Source organism: Nicotiana tabacum, chromosome 22 (genome assembly GCF_000715075.1).
Source record: "Nicotiana tabacum cultivar K326 chromosome 22, ASM71507v2, whole genome shotgun sequence".
In the NCBI taxonomy this organism is placed as follows: Eukaryota; Viridiplantae; Streptophyta; class Magnoliopsida; order Solanales; family Solanaceae; genus Nicotiana; species Nicotiana tabacum.
The window spans coordinates 32,820,200-32,840,805 of record NC_134101.1 but is presented as its reverse complement, the minus strand read 5'-3'; the positions used below and the strand labels follow the sequence as shown (position 1 = coordinate 32,840,805).

Genomic DNA, 20,606 nt, shown 5'->3' with positions numbered 1-20,606 from the left:
CATTAGAAGAAAAAAGAAAACTTTAAAAGGCTAAGGACGAAAACTTCACGTGTTTCCTTTTTCCAAAATTTTACACTTCAATTACCATTTTCCCATCCTCAAGAAGTTTTCACCTCCTATATTCGTTTTTACAGATCCATATACCAACAATGTAATATTGATACAAGAATTTTGTTTCAGTCCTTCAGGTTCTTAAGAGGCGAATTACATTAAAAACTTAGAATTTCTCATAAATCTCTCATATTGGTCAACTAATAGTCTAATACTGATTATATACAAAGAAACTAAATTAACGTGGATCAGCCAACGAAAAATGGTTTTCCACTTCGCAATTTTTTTAAAGGGTGCCCACGGCCGATTTAGAGTGAATGAATTGTTGGTGGTGCTTGAATAACAAGATTATGGTAAGACTTGGTTTTAAGCAATTCTGAATAATAGCCAACTTAAGATAATTTCTTCTAGATCTAAACTTAAGAAAAGATAGAGACATTGAATTTGCACACTGACCTAGTTGACCTTGAAAACGTATGTTTCTCTTTATTTTTTGTCTATTGTCTGCTCATTAATTTGCACCTATGGTGGAGGTGCTTGTCGATGCTACTTGTCTATCCATCATTCATATGTCAATTGAATAATTCTTCACCTCTCATTGCACCCAATCAGAATTTAAAACATAATTTGTTCCTTCTTCAAGCTTTCCGTTGGTTTTTTCAATCTTTCATAACAGCCCTTCTTATTGTCATTGCAAAACCATAACTCTACCACCACCACGATTTACATAAAGCATATTTAACGAGTACCAAAGAATGTGTACTGGCTATCATGGGCGGATTTAGGAGGCGGAAGGGTGTTCACCAGTGGCGGAGCCACGTTGAAGCAAGGGGTGTCAAAACACTCCTTTACCGAAAAATTACGCTATTTTGTTAGATAATTTTTTTTATTTTATGTATATTTACTATACGTTAATTCCCCTTGACTTTTTTATGTATCTAATTATTTATGTTTTGACACCCCTTGATGAAAATTCTGGATCCGTCACTGGTGTTCACCCAAACCCCCTTTGCCGAAAAATTACTATATTCTAAAGGAGATTCAATTGAACCCTTTAGACTATGTAGTTTCGCATCTAAGTTATTTATGGTTTATCTTTTAGATGATCTTGGCTGTATCTATACATTAAAAAAAGAGTTCTGCATTTCTCCGGGTTTGGGTTAAGAAAGGCACGGCGAAGAGTGAGAGTGGGGCTATGAGTACTCTTTCGATGTTGTTCTCGGACCACCCATCTCTTCTTTCCCTTTGCCCAGCCCGCTGAAACCAAAATTCTTTTGGAACGAAATGAAGTGCTAAAAAGAGAAGACTGTTAGTGGAAAATCCTTATTCATGAAAGCGCCTCGTTATAAAAACTATTTCATGCTATATATAAAAGCTCAACTATTAGGATTAAAACAGCTAGCTAGTAATTCATTTCCTTCCAAATGTGAAGTTAAACAAAAGCAAAAGAACAAAAACACAAAGTTGTGTATGATCTTACGATGATATTTCCTGTTTGGGTAAAATACCACACGACCCAGATGCATAATTTAACCCTGTGAGTTTTACTAAACCTCGTAAACTCAAGTAAGGTGGAGAAAACGGCAATCCAAGAGACTCATCAATAAAATCAGTAACAGTTTTCCCATTTGTACACCTTCCAGTAGCTCCTCCATTGAAATTTATACCATAATGCTTGAAATCAGCCTTAGCAAAAGTTGGCAAAAGATTATTATTGCCACTGTCAAATAATGAATCCCCAAAAACATATAATGCTGGTGCCAGTATAACGGAGGTTCATCCGGATTTAGGAGGGTCGGATAGTATAACGGAGGTTAAATGTAGACAATATTCTAAAGTAGAGGGTATATTTGGCCCTTTTCCCAAGAAGAAATGTCATTCCACAAAGCGTTAATGGTTATCTATACAAATCATTCAGTTGCTACTATAGGAGGAAGGATATATGAGAATCATGCATGAAACTTTTATACTTCCCAAAATGCTGCTTAAGTATAATAATGTAGAGTATATACAGTTGAACTTATTCAGACAAAAGTTGCAACAAATTGTTTTCCATATCAGACGGAACAAAGAGGTGTTGAAGTACTGGCTTACCATCTTTAATAAGTAGGAGGTGTATTGGATATAAGAACTTGGAGACTGTCACATCCAGTGTTTTCTTCAATTTCTGTTTTAATATCCATAGCTGAAACCACAATAGAGTCCGGACAGTCAAACAGTTCAATTAGTCGAAAGGTTGGAATATCCACAAAGCTGGGAGGTATCTCCTTGAAGTAGTAACAATTTCTTAGAACTAGCTTCTCAAGCATGGGAAAAGATGCATCTGAAGCATTCCATACTACCATCCTCACAGCTAATAGTGACAAGTATTTGAGTGCAGGGAACTCGACATTTCTCACGTCCCAACAGTACTCTACATTCCCCAACGGAAATCCTATCTCTAATCTAAGACTCTCAAGCCTCTGCAATCTTGCAATGTTTGAAACCATTTCTTTCGTCAAGAAACAACCGCCAATGCACAAATGCCTGAGATTTGACGGCAAGACAAAGTAGCTCTCCCATCCAACTGAATTCCAGAATCCCTTAGGGCTTATAACCAGATCAAGAGATTGAAGGTGAGCATGAACTTCCGGTATGGGAAACAAAGGACAACTAGGTACATCAGCAATAATGCGGAGGCTGAGTTCTTCAAGATTGGGGAACCACCACCAGAACCTTGGATTTTTCTCATCCAGACGTATACGACAAGAGAGGAAGGTCTTCAAGTTCTCTAGCATAGTTGTTGAAGATTCTTCAAAAATTGCTCCATCATTGTCTTCCCATACACTGGTCAATCTGTTTATATTCACATGCCTTAGCTTCATCATTTTCAAGATAACTACCGGCGATGTCCTTAGAAACTGAACTGAATCAACCACTAGAGTCTGAAGCTCCTGTAGATGTGATATCCACTTGAAATCAAATTCTTCGACGAAAATCTTAAGGTACCTCAAGTGAGTTAGCGATTGTACTGCTGTAGCCCAAGAACTTGGCAACTCCACTTTCATCAAATTCAACACCCGAACAAGTCTTAGTTTAACAAGTAATGGTAAAGGATTTGATCTGTTCCATGTGTTGAATTTCGGATGAGCAATGAACTCCAAAGACCTAGGACATTCACCAAAACACTTTGTGTACTTGGACTCGAGCATTGGAATCTTATCCAACATATATGCAGAATGATCTAATTGATTAACAAGATCATCATGAATATAAATGCATAACCGTGATTCTTGGGGATACAAATGTTGATCATATGGATTGTATGGCACTGTGAGCTGCATAAACTTTTCTTCTGCAAGTTTTCTCAAGCAAAATTCACGCACTACATCATGAAGTGTGCAGCATTCTATGTCACCATTAATTCTCCTTCTAGAGACCATTACAAGGCTTCTCTTAAGTAGATCGTTCAAGCAAAATCTTGATGCTTCCTCCATGTTCTCTGTGTCAACATTCACTACAAACTCTTCAGCCATCCACAACTTCAGCAAATCATGCACTGGAATTTTATGGTCTTCTGGAAACAATCCCATGTAAAGAAGGCAAGGCTTTAAGTGGTCTTCTAAATGCTCATAACTTGATTGTATTACCTTCATGCTCTGCTCTCCTAAAACATGAGAACGTAAGTCATTGGCAAACTCCAGCCACAAGGATGCCTCCCTTTCCGTTTTCACTATAATTCCAGCAATCAACACAATGACAAGAGGCAATCCCTTACAATGTTTGGCAACTTTTAACCCTGCTTCCCGTAGATCCAGGGGACAACTCTCTCCTTGAAATACTCTTTTCTGCAATAATTCCCAACTCTCTTCCAGTGTTAGAAATCTAAGAGAATAAGGATCACTGTGGTGTTGAAGATGCTTAGCCACTTCTTCAATTCGAGTTGTTACTATTACTCTGCTTCCATCCTGACCTTTAGGGAAACATAATCCCAGGTCTTCCCACACCTCAACTTTCCATATATCATCTAAGACAATGAGGTATCTCCTGCCTTTTAGAGTCTTCTGCAACTTGTCAGCTATGTCGAAGTCCTCTTTGATTTTCCACTCCTTATTTGTAGCTTGTTCAAGAATATCAACCAACAACGTCCTCATGTTATATGTTTGTGAAACAGTACACCATGCTTGAACATCAAAGTGATTAATGATAGAGGTATTGTTGTACACTTTTCTTGCCAATGTTGTTTTACCAAGTCCGGCCATTCCAAAGATTGAGATAACGTCGAGCTCCTTTGATCCTCCGGTCAATTTCTTCATTACATATTCTGCATCTTTCGCAAATCCCACAACTTCATCATCAATTGATGGAAAACTACGTTGGGTAGAAGGCATTGCATGAGCTTGAGATCTTTTTTCACACGTCTCAACAACCTCCATGTCAATTGGCTTGCTGTCTTTCAGGATTGCCTTTGAGTTAATAGCTCTGTCAGCTTCAAGCCTTCAATAAAGAGCAATGAAACAAGATCAACAATCTTCATAATTTAGAGAAAAACCCAAATTACATATTACATATAAAAAGAAAAGTAGTGCTACATGTAAAGTCTTTTGTGTCTAAGTTAAAGGCCACCAAGATATAATCAAGACGAATAAAAGGAGGAGTAAACCTTCTGTCCAAAACCTTGAACTCTATTGGATGGTTTCAGTTACTGGATGTATTCCAGGCCCCCCTGTGTGAGGTTTTTTTTCTGTTTATTTTTATTTTTTCCGTTTACTAGTAATACTTAATACATTTCTCTCCATCTTAGGATGGAGCCTGGAGGTGTGTTTTAAACATACGCCAATATAAGGAAGTAAATATTTAATAATTTTGCAAAAAAAACATTTTAAAGACCTGCAATTTAGCATGAAATTTCCCAGCAAAAAAACTCTGCCTAACTTTTGCTAGTCAATGAAATTTCATTTTATCACAAAATAAAAAGATGAATAAGACAGAAGAAACAGAATATGATTTGGAAGAGTTATGGTCGAAGATTGGGAACTAAGGAAATATTGGAAACAGAATACTTGAAACACGATAGGACACAAATGAAACATAAACAGATTTTCGATTTATTAGTTTTCAATAACAACAACGAACAACTTGTCAGAATAAAAACGAACACTAGCTTCTCATAAAGTAAGAACAAAATTGAAAAGTTTTAAATCATTTGAAGAAATTCACATTTAAGGGCATGTTTGGAAAGCCACATTGGAATTGGATTTGGGCTTAAACAAACAAAAAAAAAAAAAAAAAATTATGAAGTAGTGCAAAACATGTACTTATCTGTTATCCCCAAAATTTTCGTGATGTATTTCAAATTTTCAGTTATCCTAGCAATTCAATGCAAATACATTCAAAGTAATGCTCTTTCTGCAGAAATTAAATGCAGCTTCTTCTTTAGTGCTGGTAATACTATAACAGAAATTAGAAGCAGTTACTAGGGAAAGATCCAAAACTAAATTTTGGTAGATCTAGTTAAAAGATTCCATTGTCATTTTCAGTATGATTTGCAAGGTTTATGCCCTTTTAAGAAAAATGACTTACGTTCAGAAAAACTTTCGCCAATAGCAAATGTAACAGTGTTCGTTGATTAGCTAATATTGGACTTTCTGATATTATCCTTTTTCCCCCAACTTATTAACCATTGTTAAGATCGGGTGGGTGAACTTAGGAAAGAAAAGAATTAAACTCATAATAACAGCAATATAAGAAGACAAAATGTGAAATATGCTACAAAAGACCAGAAGATAAATGTCAAAGTAATCTCACCTTTCGTTAGATTGAGAATGGAAACAGAGAGATAAATTGCTACAAGGTTGCTTATTTTGATGGTTTTGGGCTACAGAAATCGAAATTCAGAGAGAATAGGATGGGCTTCAACGTTGAAGAGTGAAGTAGTTGGTGGAATTTTTAACTAATAATCCTTTTCTTTTTAGTGCGTGCGAAAGAATATTTATTCATTTTGAAACAATTTATGTTTATACAAAAATTTATAGTCACAAAAAATAAGTGATTTATTTTATAAGATTAAAAATTTTCTTCCTTTTCTTGACGTCTGTACCCATTTGAAACGGAGGAAATATATAATAAGTAAAGCTTTATGGTACGACGAAGGATAATATTGTAAATGTCAATTGCTTTATGGGGCTATTACCGTAAATATATACTATTACTTTTTTGGGACCACTATAGTAAAATTACTGACGTGTAGACTTCTCCAACTTGAAAGTTGAAACACAATTTGGTCTTTCTTTGGGTTCTGAATCTGAAGAAATACATTGCTATAAGTCCTATTATTCTCCTCTCTGACTTTTGATCATGGTAGTATAGTACTATAATGAATTATGCACGGTGATTCTAACTTTCTTTTTCATTTTGATCGCACACGCTCATACTTTCATCATCTGATTAAGAAATAAAAAATTTCCATCCAAGTGCACTTTTGATTATGTATTGTGTTAAAGTTCTTTAATCTAGAAGGAAATCTACAAATATATTATTTGAGCACCCATGATTTAAAAATTCTGGATTCACCACTTCGTGCCGGAAGGAAATCAAAATGAGAATTATCATTTTGCGGGAGAATTAAGTGACATATTTCTAACTGTGAGTTTCTCCAAAGATGCTAAGGCTCTGTGTTAATTCTTTTTAGTACAATGTGGTAAAAAGTGACTTATACGTCTGCTCCGAATTAAAGAAATTTTTCGTTTTTTCAAGAACACTTCCTCTTTTTCTTTTTATTTTTTCTTAATTCATTGGGAACAATAGTTTTTTTTCTGGGTTGTCCCATTAGCTTTAGTTATACGTGTTTGTTGCTTTAATTCATGGTCAAAATTGCAACAACAAAGTATTTGTCTTATTGTTTTTAAAACTTTTTGAACTATTTGTCCTATTAAATTATCAATTTTTCATTACATTCTGCACTGACCACTGTTTTTTCCTTATTCAGTTTAATAAAGAATCTTCTACCAAGAGAGAGTTTTTGTTATATGTTTTGAGAAATATGTATTGTTTGAAGTTAGTCTCATGGAGCTCAACATTCTTGTCTTGTTCTGGTTGATTGCATTGTTTTGTAGGTCAGAAAACTTCTTAATAAAGGCTCAGTGCAAATGTGATTGAAGCGAGCTCCAAGTGCTGGGTGTGACTCCACTTCGTCTGTTGCTTAGAATAATCATTGGTTCAGATAAGTGCCTATATTGATGCACAAACTAAAGGTGCTGGGCATAAGTACATGTATTAAACTTTATGCTTCAGTGTATGTAAATATCATGAAACTTTATTATGTTGAATGGAAGTAAATGGTACTATGAAACTTTTATATGCATTATGAAAGTAACTTGTTGGTATTAATTTTTAATAATCTTGTAGCTGAACAAATAATACGAACAACTCTGTCGGCATATGCCGGTGCCACCAGCCATCTAGTATATCAATAAGTAAACAAGTACTCCGTTTCTTTCAATTTTGATCACACATCTCGTTTATCCAGAATCAAATTGTATGAAGTTTAACTAATATTATTTTTTATTATATTAATATGAGAAATATTGTAACTTATAATATTTTTTATATAATTTTTTAATATCTAAATATTAATTTTAAATACTCATTTTGCTCCAAAGCTTAGTCAAATTGACTCTAAATAAGTCAAATGGTCATCTAAATTGAAATAGAAACAGTAAAATACATGTATGTACCCACATGAACATGATATGCGACTTAAGTGGAATATAAAATTCAAATTTTCTCTCAAAAAGAAAATATTAGGATTCCTCTGTATTCGTCATTTAAGATCAACACAATGGCATGTGCGTTTGTACTCCATATCAAAAATATAAAGATCAATTAAATTTATTGATTATATGCTAGTTGCTAATTTAATACAAGCATTTAATTTAATTACACAAATTTTAACGATGATGACAAAAGGAGAATAAGAATTTCAAGGTATCCACCTTGAGAATTGTGAAAGAATAAACCACAAAAAAAGAAGAAAAAAATACTTAATTACCAGACATGTCCATTTCCAATGGCTGGACCTAATTTTAGAAAGAAAAAAAAAAAGGAAAAAATAACAAGACACATGTGTGATTCTACTGGCTAAATTTTAGAGAGAAAAAAATAACAATATGTACATGGGATTCGAATCTGACTTCACTGGTGAAGATACATTCAATAACCATGCACTATAGAACTTTTGAGCTTGAGTGCATATATATATATATATATATATATAAAAATAATTTTAAAAAAATATAATATTATTATACGGAATCGGCTCAGCTCCAGTAGTGTTAGCTCCCGTATATGTCAATAGCCCTTGTGATGAATGCCACGTGGACAAAGAACTTTTAAAAGACTAGATTTATTTAGTAACTATTTTTATTTATTTTATTAAATGGGTAATTTTTTTTAACCAAAAAAGTAGGATAATTCTATTTCTATACCTACTCCACTCTTCTCCACCGCCACCCAGGTGACCCAGCACTTGGCTTTCTTTTTTTTTTCAACAATGGAATATACACACACTGCTCTTCAAAATCCCAAAATAGAAAAGAAAAAAAAAAAAAGAGCTTCACTTTCGCTTTGTTTCGATCAAGAACAATAAAAAAGGTAATCCGGTACACTAAGCTTCCGCTATGCGCAGCAGGGTCCATAAAAAGGTCAAACCACAAGGGTCTATTGTACGCAGTCTGACATTGCATTTATGCAAGAGACTATTTTCACGGCTCAAACTCGTGATCTCCTGATCACGTCGCAACAACTTTACCAGTTACGTCGAGACTCCCCTTCTCGAGCAAGAGCAATCAAAATCATTTTTTTTTCTTTTTTCACATTACTAATATTTTCTAGCTAGTGTTTTCACCTAAATTCAAGAAATTTTAATTTACTGGAGCTTAAAGAACACACCCATTTGTTTTTCCTTAGATCTGATGAGAATGAGCTGATCTTTTCTCTATTTAATATATATTGATTGGTGTGTATTTTGGAGATTCTATGGAGAAGTGTAATGTTTGTTTGTCATGGAAATACAGCGGAGACTAGAGAGATGGAAAAATACAAAATGCAAGAGGGGGAATACTTGTTTTGTTATATTTTGGCTAAAATATTATCTTTTAATTAATGAAAAAACGAACCTCGCCTTTAAAAATTCTTTTGTCCACGTGGCATTCATCAAGAGGATTATTGGCAAATACAGGAGCTAGCGTTACTGGAGCAGAATTTATCCCTTATTATACATAGTTTAGGGTGAAAAGCATAAATTCACGTAAATCATAATTCTCCCTGTAAATACGCCTCTAGCGGCAAATTGAGATTGAAGGAGACAAAAGCAAAAAGATAAAAATAAACAAAAAGTAAGGCATTTGACGCTCTGGAAGGAGAGTGTATATTACACATTTCGTGTCATATCAACAATTTATGCTCAATAGACACAATTTACTTCTGAGTTCAGGTATTTAATAGGTACAATTTTTAGTTAAGATGTCTAAATTAAAAGGTCGGACAAATTTAAGGGGCGGTCTAACTTCAACTAATAAAGAACTCCTCACATTCAGGGGCGGCGGTCAAGCAACTAAAGAAGGCTTTAGGCCCCAAATTTTGAGGGCCCCAAATTTTTTTTTTGTTTTTTTATTTGTATTTGTATTGAAACTCCGACTAATCTAGATTCGTACCGCGTAAAACTTAGTAAAAGAGAGAACACGTTTTAACAAAAAAAATTTAACCACAGGACTCGAACCCAATATATTTAATTAAGGTAAGTTGGATCAAATACATCTCACAACAATCTTTAGAGGCAGGGTCTAAATATATTGGGTATGTTAAAATAAAAAATAAAATATTTTATAAAAATTCAAGATAACTTTTAATTTAGTAGTGATGTAACCGTTTGAGCAAAAAATGTAGAAAGAGAATCACTCCCCCTAAACTCTTGTAGCGAATATAAAACTTTTCATTATATAAATTTTACGAGTGACATCATTAGTGAGGTATCTATATGAATTTGGTTCTAATATCTAAGATCAACAATATTTTAAGAGAGACTAAATTATTTATAAAAGAAACTATTAACAACTGATGTTAGGCCAAAATTTTATATTTTTAGCACATTACTCGCCCTATATTTTGTTGGTTTAAGTGAGTTATTGTGCGATAATTGCGCTAAATTGTGTTGTTCTATGTCTAGAAACATCGGAATGAATCATCGATGTTATGATAAAAAAAAATTCCTTCTTAAAGGACCCAAATTAAAAATTGGCTTTAGGCTACCAATCTTCTTGGGCCGCCCCTGCTCACATCTCTCATGTTGGTCAAGTGATATGTAAAAAAGAAAATTAAATTAACTTGGAATAGCCACCAAAAAATGGTTTTCCTTGCAAAATTTTTATGGGTGCCAACGACTGGTTTAGAGTTAAAGAAATTGTTAATGGTGCTTGAATAATAAAATTATGGTAAGACTTGGTTTAAACAATAATTTAGAATAATTTTCAACTTAAAACATAATTTATTCTAGATCTAAATTTAAGAAAAGATAGAACTTGAATGTGTATACTCGCCACATGAATCATTTCATTACAAAGTTGACTTTGAGTACTATAACCTAAGTCATTAAAAAATATATAAATCGTCCCTTAAGTTGGGTGTTAGCTGAAATAGTCCCTATTTTATGAGACGCATATTTGGAAAAAGAGAAGTGGGGGTGGGGGGAGTGTATGTTGCCGTTGCAGATGTCAAAACATTTACTTTGGCAAATAGATGTGGTATTCTGGTTTAATTCTGTGCGAGGAAATAATAGAGATGGTAAATTGTTTCATAATTTATAATAGAAAAAATTATATCGAGCAGCTAACTTACAAGGGCGATTCCATAAAATTAGCGGCCTAAAGCCAAATTTTAATAAGATGTCTTATACTTTTTTATTAGTACATATACAAAAATATATGTAAAAAAATTAATCTTGCCATTTTTTTCATACTTGTTGTTTATAGTATATATTCTTAAATGACATAAAGTCCTTAACTTCACATAGTAATATTATTATTTATATTAGAAAAGGGTGATTTAAATAAATGAGATGTTAGACATGTATTTGCAATATAGTACCTTTGATATTATTGTAAAAATATATTTACTAATAAGAAGATTTAAGTAGTTTAATTCAGAGTCTTAAAAATATTTTTATTGTTAAAGAGTAGACATCTTTCTTTTTTTTTACATTTTTTTTTGTATTTTTTTATTTTTTTCTCTAAATATTAATATTGTCTAACTTGAAATAAAATTATAAACTCCATTATTAAAAAATTTGGGGACCTAAATCAAGGCTTTACTAGTCTTCTGCTAGAGCCACTTGCCCACCCCTCATATTTTCAATCAAATTTGTAGAGTGTCAATTAAGATAAGACAACAATGGCAAGAACATTAAAGGGAGTGAGTGTGTCATTCAGTTACCAAATGTGAATGAAGCTGGTTGAACAGTACGTTCATGGTGGGGCAGTGATCTGTAAATAATTGTTGATCATCAAAGAGGGTCAACTCAACAGAACTGGTGGCCTAAAACTAAAATATATTAAAAAGACCTTGAAACTTCTTTTATCAAATCCATATAATATTGAGACACAAAAAAACCTACATGACTTTGATCTAGTGTTGAGAGCGCAACTCCTGATGTATGTGTTAGGCGCACGTTATATGATATTGAATTCTTTCTTTAAGTGAAAATGGTAAAGGGGTGAGCTCATTGTCCATCGGGGTTTGAACCTTGCGACATTTGTCTTGTGGATTTCTTAGTTAAAAAAGATGAGACACAAAAGAACTCGATTTCTGGTGTATGGATCAATCAAATGTGACAGAAAGGAATAGTTAATCTAAAGAATTTGAGTTAAAATTAGAAAGTAAAATCTTGAGAAACTTGAAAAAAAGACTATACATAGAGGAAGAAAAATAGAATTGATGAGAAGGTATATTTATTATTTAATTCAGTGAGAGAAAAAAAATTATCCTATTAACTCACTCAATCTTACCTCTATCAAATTTTAAAAATTATTAAAATTTTAAAATCTTTTATGAAATATTATATAAATATAAATTATAATATATATATTTGGAGGCCTAAGGCAAGGGCAATTATAAAATATATATTTGGAGGCTTAAGGCAAGAGCTTTCTCTTCTCTTACCCTAGAGCCGCCCTTGCTAATTCATAATGTAGCTTAACTTTGCGCGCCTCTTTTTATACCCTAACATGTAAGAAAATAATTTAAAGACCCCTCACTTTAAATTGGTTTTTTTTCCTTCTTTTTTTGTGCGTGTGTTGTAGGGGGGCAAAGCGGCACTCAACTGATATGATGAGGCAGAACATCTTCCTTCTTTAAAGGGATAGATTTTCACCCATCCTAATACATACCTTAGACAGCCAAACTTATATGTGAAGTTCTAAACCACTCCTAGCAATTGATCAGCCAAGGAGAAGGAAAATAAAAAGGATCTTTGCTAATAAAGAATGATTTAGCAAATTACAAATAAAGGAAAATATATAACTTTCTTCATTTAATTTTATGTGAAGGTGTTTAACTAGTCACGATATTTAAGAGAAAAAAAACTTTTAAAACTTATATTAAACTTGTTATGACATTTTTGTGACTATAAAATTGAGTTATTGAGGGTGAAATGAGAAGTTTAAAGTTAGATTATTTTTAAGTTAATATAAAAGAGTGTCATTCTTTTTTTAACAGATTAAATGAAATAGTGTCATATAAAATGAAACACAAGTAGTGAAAACACCTATTGCGGGTAAGTCTATATATATAAAATATGCAGTAATAATAATTAGAAGTACAATATATATTTTTTGACACTTAGAAGTACAATAGAAGGAATAGAAAAGTCACACTCAGCAAAATGATATTACATAGTTCCTTCTTTTACATCGACTTTGGTTAATTTTATACTAACTCTATCTGGTACCATTAAAATGGTGAGATGCTTAACCTACCATTGACTCAGATTAGGATAACAAATAATCATCACTATAAACCTGTCAAAACTAGTTAACAGATTCTATGTAATTATAACAAAATTTAACATTTGAAGTTAGGAGAATATAATATGTGACATTAACTTCCTAATATATATTTTTGACTGACTTGCAACCTTGCATTGCAGAAAATTCAACTTGGCCTGATTTTCTTCAGCACAGAAATAGCTTCTTGTAACTTTTGAGTAGAGTAAGAGTAGCCTGACAACATTGGTTCAACTATACTATTTCTGATCCATCCTCTGAATAAATTACAAAGGAATTAGTTCCCCTCTACAACACTATCCATATTCCATAACAAACTACTGAGATTCAGTTCTCTAGATATTAAACAATAAATGGATTTACATTGTAAACAGAGACATGTAACTAGGAACAAGCAAATTCTTCAAACTATACAAAGCAAATTACCCACCCTAAAAGGTATAATATGTCACTTACTCGATAACGAACATTAACTTCAAGGTTTCAGAACTTTTTCCTCGGGGGAAATGGAAAGAACCTTTACTGCTGAAATGGACAATAGATATATCTCCTCTTAGGCCCTGTACAAATGTGGATTTCATGTGCAGAAAACTGAAATTACATAAGAATCCTTCCGCCAGAAGAGAAGGAATCAGTTGTTTTTGGTCCTCGTCTTGTCTTGACGTGCTTTCCTAACTGCTTCTTGAATTTGTCTCTCATGTTCCTTTAACATATCTTCCATACTTCCTCCTGCTGGCACTAGTGGTCCAGATAGGATTCTTCTACTTCTCTTTGGCACATAAACCTGAAACAAGGTGGCAAGACAAACTCAAGAAAGCTCAAAAAGAGGAGGAAATGCTCAAAATATCAAAAAGCACATGCAAAAAACAAGAAGTTAGTTATCAAATCAATTTTTTCTCAAATAATCTAAAGCTAACTTTTCAGCTCATGAACAGCAAGTGGATCTTGGACGACTTAATCAGTAGGCCTAAGGACATCTTATACCTCTGTGTGTGTTTGTATTGTGTGTGTGGGATCAGTTAGTATTTTTTATTTAACTACTGGAAATGAATCAATTTCTTCTAAAAGAACCTAAGCTGATACCACCTGGCTAAACTGTCTAAACGGATCATTGACGACTTGATTATTAGACCTCGGGACCTCTTGCACGTGTGTGTTTGTCTGTTAGATCAGTTGACTGATGTTTGAATAGTCAGTAAGGAAACAAATAACTCTGGGTTTAAAAGCATGCTAAGATAATTGGAACTTGTTGATCTTAGGATCACACCGTGGAATCCCCAAAAGATGACCTATCATCTCTCCTTGAACGAATGCTTGAAAACTCTCCTGCAGCTCGAGGCTTGTGAGAACCCTGCCTTAGAAGCTCTACACCATGTTGGGAAGCGGCATATGCTCGTTCAGTGATTGCACTTGAATCCTCCTTTACTTTGTTTGACCACGTGTAACCAGCTGTATTAGGATGGATCACTGAATTAGAATGAGCGAGTCTGTTCCTGTATCTCAGTATTGGTGGCTCTATCGAGAAACCAGTTCCATTGTCCTCGAGAGGATTGTATTTCACACTGATGCTTTTGCTAGGCTGTCCCTGCAATTATTTGCATTAGCCATTTGTGAAACAACAGGAATCTTGAGCAAGAAAATTTAAAGATTCAGTAAACGTCTTGGAAAAATCAAACCTGTTTGTGAGCATTGAATTCTGTTGTTAGTTTTTCCTTTGATTGTCTCGGCGACTTCTTTGTTGATTCGCCTCCATGTCCTTTTATGGTCTTAGCCTTTCGCCTGGGATTAAGGGGTATAATGTAATTGTGAGACTATATGAAGGAGCAGCAATGTTTGGTTATAAGAAAGCTGCACTTTCTTTGGAGAACATGATAGTAAAAAGTATATAGGCCAAAGCTTGGGAACAAAGTTACATGTCTCTCTTAATTTTGGTCAAGTAGGAATCAGTACTTCAACCCCTAAAGGCTTGCTTCCGCTCTTTCTATTGGTAGAGTTGTTTAATTATTACTCCTACTTAGTCATTTCACACTCCAGGCAGCCCGAGAAAAACCCATTTCTAATGCAGAAGGTTAACATCAAAATTGGGTTTGTATTATTTTGTTAAACTGTCACTAATCCATCACATTATTAATTTTAAACAACATGTGTTAGAGCATTATACTGTAGAAATATAAAAGGCTAGAGATAAAAGTATTGAGAAAAAATAAGCGACAACTTTAAATTAAAATGAGTAGCATAAGATTAAAGGAAGTAGTACTAAATACTAATATATTACTGCAATGAGGGGTCAATGCTAATATTAAGAAGGAGAGGGATCAAAGTAAAATTATTGTTGGATTTGGAAGCATAACCGAGCAGTAAAAATGAATATATGCAACCAGTATGGAATACCTTCTTGCTTCGTGATCTCGAACCTTAGCATCATATTCCTTGCTTGGAGGATATTTTGGTAGAGTATATGGATCACAAGGTAGGGGCTTTGTTTTGAAGAACTGAAAAGTGAAACCAAAGAAGAAAGATGTAAAGCATTTCTATTGGTAGTGAAATTTGTAGGAGACCAGCAACTTATTCTAATAGATAGAACAATGATAACCAAAAATGAAAACAAAACAAAGGAGCTGCCTCATATTAATATCAATGGTTGGCAGGCCACATAAGGTCATTGCAAATGGCATAGCTTTTCGAACAAACATTGTGGTTATGAATCATTTTTCTAATGAAATTTCTTCTAAGAACGTAATTATAGACGCTTAACAAAAGAGTTGATCAGATGAAGTTGTGATAAGCTTTTCTCTTTAATTTTTCACATCAAACAACAAAGGCAAGCCACATAAGGTTATCGCGAAATGCATTGCTTGACAACAAACAATGACGTATTTGGACAAATTTTGAGTGAATTTATACTCTCCTAAGCTCTTCACTGAAGGATTGTCCACGTTCTCAAGTGGAAACAAATCTTCTAATGAAATTGCGCCTATGAAAATGAAAAAAGATCATATCCAATTAATAATAGATGCATCACTGGACAAAAAGAATTGATCGGACAGATACTAAAAGCAATTTTAATATCAAAAGTTGGAAATACTTTTTTAGAGTCTTCACAGCAGATTAGAAAATTCTACTTTCCAGTAGTTTGTCAACTAATCATACCACTTGACACACATGCAGCAAGCCTCCTATCAGGATATAAGGAATGTAGACCTCCTATCAGGATATAAGGAATGTAGATCACTATATTGAGCAAACGAATTATATAAGCTGCCTAAGTTCTTCACACTATACTGCTGAAAGAGTTAGCTTCTGCAGATCAGTGATAATCTATTTGGCGGTATCCACTGCTTTTGAGAACAAAGACATAGTTCAGCAAAGGAGAGACAAGTTTGACATTACCTCACTATTGAGTGCAGAAGAAGCAGTGCCACGCTTTTCTGGTTCTATTGAAAGTAGGACGTCAACAAGGGCCAAAGCTGACGGAGGAAAGTCCTTGAATGTATCAGCTATACAGCGCTTGTATGGGTTCTGTGGCTTAAAACTAGTAGCATGTGGAAGTTTTGATTTCCTCCAATACTCTTCAGAAGGTGAACCACAAAGTTTGAAAATCTTATGCATTTGCTCCACCTAGTAATTGTTTCAACTCTCTCAGTTAGTAAATGCATGAAGAAACACGTGCTAATTCGTCAGAGATGAACAAATGTTACAAAATCGCTAGGGGATTGATAGTTCTACATTGCTTGCAGATAGTTAATGTAATAGGATAAGACACAAATAAACCCCCATCGTAATCCCTATGCTCTACCTATTTAGTGGAAGGAGTGAATCAAAACCCTGAAATGGGAGTACCTCTGTTCTTCCTGGCATGATAGGCTTTCCAGCAAATAATTCAGCAAGGATGCAGCCAGCACTCCACATATCAATGGCCACTCCATATTCTGTTGCACCAAGCAAAAGCTCAGGGGCCCTATACCACAGAGTTACAACACGGCTTGTTAATGGCTGCTTTTGGTTGGGCTCAAAGGTCGTTGCCAGACCAAAGTCTCCGATCTTTAGAACACCATTATCACCAATTAGAAGATTTGAACCCTTAATGTCTCGATGAAGTACACCCCTACTATGACAGTGTTCAAGTCCACGAAGCATTTGTTGTGTATAACATTTTATCTGAAATACAATTGAATGCGTGCAACATAAGAACATGGACACTACTTAGTAACAAAAATGCACCAACCTAAATTGCGCCTGGTGGTGGAGAGAACTCCATTTAGAATGTTCCTTTTTTATTTTTCAACTTGTGCAAACATCATTCACACCAAAAGAGGAAGAAGTACCTGTGGTTCAGTGAATTTGATCCCAGGTGCTGCTGCAAGGCCAGCAAGATCGTGCTCCATGTATTCAAAAACGAGATATAAGCTGCCTGAAATCCTAGATGTGACCAAAGCCTCAAGTTTCATAACATTTGGGTGGTCCAATCTACGCAAAATAAAAATCTCTCTTGCCATAAAGCGAACACTTTCCGGATCCATATTGACAAATTTTACTTTCTTCATTGCAACAATTTTATTGGTTTTAAGGTCACGGGCCTTGTAAACATTACTATATGTTCCTTGACCAATCTGCATTGGAAAATAAACATTAAGTCTATTACAGTTCCAAAAACTGATCAAAATCTAATAAGTTAATGGCGTAGACATATTATTGATGCAACATATTTTAGTTATGTTGCTGAAATCATCACATATATTATGATTTACAGAAGTAGAACCGAAAATGCATTTTTCCGTATTTAGAAATTAAAAGTTTTCAAAGAAGGAAAAGAAATTTGCTATGACTAGGGCAAACTTTGATGCCACTTCCGTGAATACATATTGTCTTGTGATATTGGATTGGCACATCGAGACCCTGCATAACAACATGAAATATCTAGAAAATTGGTTCTTAAAACACTCAAGAGGACAAGGAAACAGGGGCATGAGAAACAATATTGCATACATTACAAGGTTGTTTCTATCAAAATGTAATCTTCCTTAGGTGGATATTTTAGACTGCGGAAATTGGACAAACTATAGATTCAAAAGTCGTGTGCCATGTGAAAAGTAAAAAGTCAGTGAGTTAAGCTTATAAGCAGTAAAGGTAGCAAACATTTGATGGAAGAATGAGCAATTTAAAGATACTTTAGAACTGACTTTGTTCAATTTTTCAAATGATTCTGCACTTCGAGGAACCCACCCTTGAATTGCTTCTTGTGCAACCGAACTTAGCCATAACGGCCAACCTGCAGCACTCAGTTCTCCCTCTGCACTATGAGGCATGCTTACAACCCAAGACTTTGATCGTTGCAGTCCAATATCCATCGTTAATTGTCTCTTAAGACGGCCTTCCTTAGGCCTCTTTGCACTCCTAGTTTTCTCATTACCATCAACTTCTACTGCAGGTACAGAAACAACATTGGTTTCTGATGTCACATTGAGTTTTGAGTTCATAGGTTTTTCAATCTTAGGATTAACTATTTCTTTAATCTCCTCTCTAACTGATGGAGCTACCAACTGTACAGAGGATTTATCAACTTGTATTTCTTTTTCTTTTTCATGTTCAACAACATAATCATCTGTAGAAGAACCCTTTGAACAAATGCAGCTCATAAGTCTGCAACAATATATTCTGTTAAACAGATGCATTTAAACACCAGATAATCAGCCACCAAAGACCCAAGCTTTCCGCATCAGTAGTATCATATTCAGCAAACCAAATTGACATTTCATAGCAGATTCTTGATTTTCCAGTTTTCTATTTCCATGTTACCAAACAAAACATATGCCTCAAGATCACAATGTTCCAAAGAATCCAAAATTTCAAGAATGCCAACAACAAAAGAAAAATAAGAGATTAAAAAGAAATGAAAACCAATTTCCAGAACCTCAGGACATATATGTCCTTTCCAAAATTAGTACATTAGAAAGTTAAAAACCCAGACCAGAAATCCAGCATTGCAGCCAAACACAAAATTCAAGATTCCAGCATATGCAGATATACAGAAAGACACAGAATTTATAATAAATATGTATGTAGATTGCTATGCTAGGTTGGATTAATGCAGGAACGCTGGTCAAGGGGTACCTAATGTGGGTATGGATTCTGGGCTTCAAAAAAAAAAATAGAAAATTCAACTGTTTTATTACATGCCATTATTTTCATTATCAAGAAAATTTTAAATTTTATCATAAAATAAGAAAAAGATTTCATTTTTACCTTAATATTCTGAATATTCGAGATTATTATTCAAGAAATAATAGAGTTATCCATAGTCTTGGGAACACCTAAAAATATGTATAGCCATAGGTTATTAAGGTATTTTTCTTCTTTTGATGAAATAAATAAAAGAAGATAAGTGGAGTACCTTCTTTTTTCCTTGTTTGAGCTTTTGCTTCACCTTTGGTCTCTTTCTGTGATTCTGCATTTCCATTTTTGTATAGAAATTGAAATATACATTAGCAGTTGCAGAAAGAGGCACCATTTGAATTAGCTGTGCAACTCGTAGACATGCACTGCAGTATAACACTAGAGCTGGAATTTTCCTTTATGTCACGTGAAGTACATCTAGCTGCAAAAAAGTGGCTTTATTTATTTTATTTTAAAAATAAAAAATAAAAATAAAAAACTGATTTTGCTAGCTGAACTTTATTCAAAAATTGGTTGACCAACCCAAATATTCAAACACATACTCGTTACCATTAAAAATTTACCTATTACTATTTGGGAAATCACACAAAAATTTCTTTGATTATTCTTTTTTGTAAATAATTTTGAAATATTTTAAATTTTTAATTATTGTGACTTGTAGTACTTTTTATATAGTTTTTAATATATAAATTTTATTTCAAAAAATTTAAATAATTTTTGTTTAATTCACACCAAAAATTAATCAACTTGACCCTCGTACTCCAAAAAAGTTCAAACAAATTGAAATAGGATGCGAAATATGATTTACATGCATTCTAAGAGCCTGTTTGGCCAAGCTTTTGCGAGGCCAAAAGTATTTTTTTTTTGGAAAAATTAAGGTGTTCGGTCAAAGATAAAAAGTATTTTTGAGGAGTAGTAGATGCAGTTTTTGTGCTTTTGGGAAGAAGTTACAAACTCTAACTTCTTTCAAGAAGCAAAAGTAGAGGTAAAAAATTAATTTATTCAAGATAAAAATAACCTTATAATAAACTTATGTTTTTCAAATTATCCTTCATTAATTTAATCTTTTTCTTTCCTTTTCTTTTTCTCTCTTTTTTATTTCACTCATATTTTTATTCTCTTTCTCCTATTCTTAAGAGTAGGTTTTAAATTTATATTGATAATGTATTTTAACATATTTAAAGTATCATATAAACAATAATACCAAATACTCAATGTTATTGCTGTGGAATAACTATATTTTAATTGATTGAAATTTTTAATTTATATTTTTACTTTACGTTTGATATTTTAGTTGAATTATTAATACTAATTGCAAATTAAATCTTTATTGTCTTTTTTCGTAAT

At 33.6% G+C, this 20,606-nt stretch overlaps 2 protein-coding genes across 6 annotated transcripts; both read right to left on the bottom strand.

Moving 5' to 3' along the window:
- Positions 1-1,994: 1,994 nt before the first annotated feature.
- Positions 1,995-5,998, bottom strand: LOC107819903 (putative late blight resistance protein homolog R1B-23). Its single transcript, XM_016646082.2, has 2 exons — positions 5,839-5,998; positions 1,995-4,527 (listed from the first exon to the last, which is right to left on the bottom strand). The coding sequence occupies exon 2, from the start codon at positions 4,464-4,466 to the stop codon at positions 2,151-2,153; it is 2,316 nt and encodes a 771-aa protein (XP_016501568.2). The 5' UTR covers positions 4,467-4,527; positions 5,839-5,998; the 3' UTR covers positions 1,995-2,150.
- A 7,315-nt stretch (positions 5,999-13,313) lies between these two features.
- Positions 13,314-19,649, bottom strand: LOC107819902 (putative serine/threonine-protein kinase At1g09600). Of its 5 annotated transcripts, none has more exons than XM_075244949.1 (9): positions 19,477-19,603; positions 18,266-18,507; positions 17,411-17,695; positions 16,926-17,243; positions 16,476-16,703; positions 15,477-15,577; positions 14,762-14,864; positions 14,353-14,670; positions 13,314-13,869 (listed from the first exon to the last, which is right to left on the bottom strand). In XM_075244949.1, exons 2-9 carry the CDS (start codon positions 18,431-18,433, stop codon positions 13,717-13,719), a joined length of 1,674 nt encoding a protein of 557 aa, XP_075101050.1. In that variant the 5' UTR covers positions 18,434-18,507; positions 19,477-19,603; the 3' UTR covers positions 13,314-13,716. The 5 variants fall into 5 exon arrangements, with proteins under 5 accessions (XP_075101050.1, XP_016501567.1, XP_016501566.1 ...); XM_075244948.1 differs by lacking the exon at positions 19,477-19,603 and adding an exon at positions 14,172-14,262 and having other exon boundaries at positions 13,733-13,869; positions 18,266-19,258; XM_016646081.2 differs by lacking the exon at positions 18,266-18,507 and having other exon boundaries at positions 19,477-19,649.
- Between the last annotated feature and the right edge of the window lie 957 nt (positions 19,650-20,606).